The sequence below is a fragment of the Nesoenas mayeri genome (genome assembly GCF_963082525.1).
Source record: "Nesoenas mayeri genome assembly, chromosome: 29".
NCBI classification, from domain to species: Eukaryota; Metazoa; Chordata; class Aves; order Columbiformes; family Columbidae; genus Nesoenas; species Nesoenas mayeri.
This window is the reverse complement of record NC_137561.1, coordinates 556,447-562,122: the sequence shown is the minus strand read 5'-3', so window position 1 is coordinate 562,122 and position 5,676 is coordinate 556,447. Positions and strand designations below refer to the sequence as shown.

Genomic DNA, 5,676 nt, shown 5'->3' with positions numbered 1-5,676 from the left:
CATGGGAATTACTTCTGTGGCCTGGAATATCCTGAGATTTCTCCCTAATTTGAAAACATGAAGGGGAAGGAAGGACAGCGTCATTCAGGCTCAAAGGGACCTCAGGAGGCATCCTGACCCACCTCCTGCTCACAGCAGGGTCAGACCAGATTGCTCAGGGCTTTATCCAAACACATCTTGGTCACTTTCTGGGACAAAGAGGGTGCGCACTCCTGGGAAACAGCTTCCAGTGCTGGACTGTCCTCATGACTGGGAAGTTTCTCCCTTTCTACAGCACCTTTCCAAGCCCAACCAGCCAGATTGGTTTTACCCATCTACTTACACACTGACACAGATAAGAATTTACTGCCTTGGGCACAAGAATGTTGTGGGGGATGACACTGAATGCCTTGCTGACATCCTGGTAACAGACCATCAACGTTTTCCCCACGTCCACAACCCTGTCCTTTCCTCATAGAAAGCAAAGAGGATGGACAGGCACAACCTGCCCTGGGCAAACCCCGTCACCTTCTCTTCCAGACACCCAGCAATGGGGTCCCAGTGGCCATGCTCTGAGGCACAGCCCTTAGTTCCCCTGCTCACCCATGGGCCATTTTGAAAAGTGCACACACTGTGTGAGAGCTGCCAGTGGTCAGGGAGTCCCCCCAGTCTCCATGAGCTTTCCAAGATGGTGGAGAGTGGCCTCACTGTGACATGGTCCTGCTGTCCCAGCTCCTGGGATGCTGCCCCTGCTGTCCCATAGACTGGAGAGGATTGTGTTAGTTCCAGTGACCCCTGACTTGATCCCCATGCACTGCTGCTTGTTCTCCACATTCCCATATCAAGTCACAGAGGCCCGGGACACATGACTGGTGAAGAAGGAGGACAAGAGGACACAGGAATTCTCATCGCTTTCTTTTATTAAATTCATCAGTAGCTACAAAGTGTCTTTGTCCTTTAACTGTTCCTGCAGTAGTAACAGCTCATTATGGGGCCCTTGAATTGGCTTCCAGGTCTAGACTGAGTTCTGATCTGGACTGTTGCTGTGCTTGGAGGCTGCTGTCCTTGCAGACCAGATGAACTCACTCCTGCCACCCTGCCTGGCAGTTCATTCCATCCGTGTCACAGCTCTGTCTGCAGCACTGACAGCTCCAGCTCCCCAGTCAGGTCCCTGGCTGAGGACATGGCCTCACATCTGGGCTGAGCCACCCCAGCTGTGGCACCAGCCCAGCTCTGACCTGCACAAGAAACCTGGTACCAAGTGTCCAAGAGCCCATGTGTGCAAAGGCTTTGAATCAGAGCACAGACATGACATGGCCAAAGGCTGATGAATGTCTCCCTAGACCTGGGAGTACAAAACCAGGATAAAATGCCTGAACTCATTCAACTGAACATATTCCTCCCCCGGCTTGGAGGAATTAGATCCTTTGCTGTAATATTGCTGGTGTCCTGTCTAATGAAAGGACAAGAAAAGTTGATTCTCATACTAATTCATTGTTTAATACAAAGAACACAATGATGTGTCTCTTCAGAGGAGAGAGAATCAACATCACCTATTACTTCAGGTTGTTTGAAAGGATGTGCCCCTGGAGCCCCAGGGACACGTGGAGGAGCCCAGAGGGGACAGAGCAAGGGACATCATGGGCTGCTCCTGTGCTGCTGATCTGGGCTGGGCTCCTGGGACACAAGGAGCTCATGGCAGCGGCAGCGCTGCAGAGAGACAGCTCTGCCCAGGAGCAGCTCCTCTGCACACGCAGCAGGGCTGAGGGCTCTGCCTGCAGCACCGAGGGCACAGGAGCCAGGCACAGAGAGGGAAACGCAGTCTGGGCTGGGAGGATGCTGAGAGGTCACTGCAAATGAAATCCTCTCCGATATGAAGCCTGTGGCTGCAGGGCATTGCATCTGCAAATCTTGGTAGGATCTCAGAAAGCTGTCACATTGCAGAGCCTGCGAGAGATGTAAGTACAGCTCTCAGAGGTTCTATGATCAGAGGGGAGGATGTGCTGCAGAGCAGGGATTGCCTTCTGCACTGTCAGTGACAAGACGTGAATGCTGCGTTCTCCCCAGGGTGACTGTGGGGTGTAAATGTCAATGTGCAGGCAGGGGTGCCCAGGGCTGTCCTGCAGAGCAGGGTCCCTGCACCCCAGGGCTGTGCCAGGCAGGGACACTGCTGCTGGGTTGTCCGTGGGTCGGGGCTGCTCACAGCTCCAGCTCATTCCCGAATACTGACAAGAGGAGATTTCAAGGTGAAGAAGACAAGAGTACTACAAAGATAAGGAACCTCCCTGAGTCTGTGTTTTCAGTCTCCTGCTCTGGGGAATGGGTGGTGATTAAGAATGTTCTTAATTTTAAACAAATACTTGAGACACATGAACTGAAGTAGGTCTTCAAGAGAATCTCGGCATGCCTTGCCTCTCCTCTGCCTATGCAGAACCAGTATCACCTTCGCTGGACACCTTACACTTAATCTGTAATCTGTTTTCCAGCCTGCAGACAGGAAGATGCCCCCAGGCAGTGTCCTGTGAACAGGCAAGATCTGTAGGGCCAGGGGGAGGGCACAGAGGGTGGGATGGTCTGTGAGCACTGACAGGGAACAGACATGGACAGGGAAACACCTCCCAGGGGAGAATCTCCAGGCAGCAGGGAAATGAGCAGAAATGAGAGGAAACCAAACCCGGAATTGTTATGAGAGGGAGAAGAGAGAAAAGTCCCTGTGACCCTTGCAGGTCAGATCCCTCCTGTGAGCAGCCCCCTGGCCTCCTCTCCACCCAGCAAAGCCTCTGCCCTCAGGGCCGGGGGCTCCAAGGCATGAAGCAGCTCCTGTGCAGCCAGAGCTGCAGTTCCTCTGCAGAGCACAGGGGCTGAGAGCAGCTGCCCGGCACTGTTGGTGTCTGGGAGGTGGCTGCACAGCTGGGGAAGGGGGACGCTGTCTGAGTGCCCGGCTGCCTCTGCCCTGGCCTCTCTCACCCCCACCCTCACCGCATTTTCCTTCTTGCTCCCCTGCTCTGGGTCACTGCTCTTGGGATCTTGTTGTTGCTGTCAGGCTCTCTGGGGATGGCAGTTTCAGCTGCAGAGTCACAGCCTGATCTTGTGGGTTCTTTCCTGCAGGCGTGTCCATGGGCACACGTGTCCCAGCTTTGCTCTGACCTGTGGGCTGTGGGCCATGCAGTCTGTGGGACTGGGGAATGAGCCGTGTGTGTCTTGGACTAAACGTTGGGTGCTGAGACCTTAAGAAAAGGGTGAGACCAGTCATGGTCTGTGGTGAGTCCCTCTGCTCTCAGCAGTGCCTGGTGGCTTTTCAGGGTAACATGGGAGTGTGATCAGCCCCCATCTCAGAAAGGTGCCAGCCCAGGGCAGCTGGAGCAGGACAGAGGGACAGAGCAGCTGCCCTCACTCTGCATTGACCCACAGGCACCCTCTGGTCTCGCAGGACTCACTCTATTCTCCCTGAGTGCAGCAGAAATGCTGAGGGTTTCTGACACCCAACAACACTCCCCAGGGTGGGAGGAGAGAAGGAGCTGTAGAAACCCCAAACCTCTCAAAATCAGTTTCTCAGGCCTGAGGGTGCAGATGCTGACAGTCCCTTCTGCACCAGGAGTGGCTCCAGCTGACAAAGCTGAACACCAGGACTGGCCCCTGCCCACCCGATCACACAGGGTCAGGCTGAGTCCTCAGGAGCCCCTGGGCACAGACTCTCCTCTTCATTGCACACTCATCAAGCACTGACGAGGGCCCAGCCAGGACGTTCTCCTGGAAGAAGAAAAGTGTCTCTGTGTGTGAGGCTCTGTGGGAAATGGCTTTGGTTTTTCCGAGAGAAGTCTCAATCTAAACCTTTTCCTTCTTGCACAGGTCCTCATGCCCACAGGCAGCCAATGTCCAACAGCAGCTCCATCACCCAGTTCCTCCTCCTGCCTTTCACAGACACACGGGAGCTGCAGCTCTTGCACTTCTGGCTCTTCCTGGGCATCTACCTGGCTGCTCTCCTGGGCAACGGCCTCATCATCACCACCATAGCCTGGGACCAGCACCTGCACACCCCCATGTACTTCTTCCTGCTCAACCTCGCCCTCCTTGACATGGGCTGCATCTCCACCACTCTCCCCAAGTCCATGGCCAATTCCCTCTCAGATTCCAGGGCCATCTCATACTTGGGATGTGCGACACAGCTCTTTTTGTTTCTCTTCTTGATCACAGCAGAGTTTTGTCTCCTCACCATCATGTCGTATGACCGCTACGTTGCCATCTGCAAACCCCTGCACTACGGGACCCTCCTGGGCAGCAGAGCTTGTGTCCACATGGCAGCAGCTGCCTGGGCCACTGGGTTTCTCCATGCTCTGCTGCACACGGCCAATACATTTTCCCTGCCCCTGTGCAAGGGCAATGCCCTGGGCCAGTTCTTCTGTGAAATGCCCCAGATCCTCAAGCTCTCCTGCTCACACTCCTACCTCAGGGAACTTGGGCTTATTTTGGTCAGTGCCTGTTTAACTTTTGGCTGTTTTGTGTTCATTGTGGTGTCCTATGTGCAGATCTTGAGGGCCGTGCTGAGGATCCCCTCTGAGCAGGGACGGCACAAAGCCTTTTCCACCTGCCTCCCTCACCTGGCCGTGGTCTCCCTGTTTGTCAGCACAGGCATGTTTGCCAACCTGAAGCCCCCCTCTATATCCTCCCCATCCCTGGACCTGGTGGTGTCTGTTCTGTACTCTTCAGTGCCTCCAGCAGTGAACCCCCTCATCTACAGCATGAGGAACCAGGAGCTCAAGGATGCCCTCTGGAAACTGATGACTTGATTTCTTCTGAAGCTATAAACTGTCTCTATCTTCTTCTACATAAGAGTATATCTCATTAGAGTTTCATCCTGTGTGCAGTATTTTTTGTGGCTATTTGTGGGGGTTTTTTTTATTATGATAATATTTTAATTCCCTTTGTAATTCACTGCCTGCTTTTCTTTTCACACCGAGTGGCTGTATCAGTGTGGAATTGTGTTCTCTGTGTTTAAGCAAAATAAAGGGTCCTTCACCATTTTTTTTCACCAGCATTGTTTCTCCGGGATCTTTCTGGAGCTGCAGGGATAGATCGTGTGTGCATGGGTGAGAGGGAAAGGAGCTCTCGCATGGCAGCCCTGCCAGGGAACAGCAGCGCTTGATCTTCCAGAGCTGTTCTGGTTCCACTCCACACTCTCCTTCTCATCCCTGGTGTTGGTGCAAGGCCTGAGTGCTCTGGCAGCTTGGTCACCGTCCTGCTGTGTGTCAGTGCTGTGGGTGCAGGCAGGGACTGGCAATGGGCACTGCTGTGACAGAGCTGGCCTCACAACAGCCTTTCCAGATAGAAAGGTGATCTCCTATGGGCAGGACCTGAAGGTTTAGGTCTTCTTCCAAACCTTCTCTCAAGAATATACCCAAGAAACTGGCCCACAGATGAAACATCAGTGTGCAGCTGAACAGTGTGTGTGTGCAGGGCTGGCACACAGCAGTGTCCTCTCACAGCCAGGCTCCTGCCAGAGACCTGCAGGACCAGCAGAGCAGGGCTGGACTGTGCCCCTGTGCACTGGACACCCCGTGGAAGGAGCCCCAGGTCAGTCACCATGGACTGGCCCCTCACAACCACCATTTCCAGCACTGGCCTCTCACCCACAGACGCTGTTCTTCCCTCCATGGAGGGACACTGAATGAATAGGTGCAGATGTGATGTGCGCACGCA

General features: G+C 54.1%; 1 protein-coding gene across 1 annotated transcript; it reads left to right on the top strand.

Annotated features, from left to right (window-relative positions):
• Window positions 1-3,851: 3,851 nt before the first annotated feature.
• Window positions 3,852-4,766, top strand: LOC308050670 (olfactory receptor 14A16-like; the record flags this gene model as incomplete). The annotated part of the gene is made up of 1 exon (XM_080360824.1): window positions 3,852-4,766. One exon carries the CDS (start codon window positions 3,852-3,854, stop codon window positions 4,764-4,766), a length of 915 nt encoding a protein of 304 aa, XP_080216950.1.
• Between the last annotated feature and the right edge of the window lie 910 nt (window positions 4,767-5,676).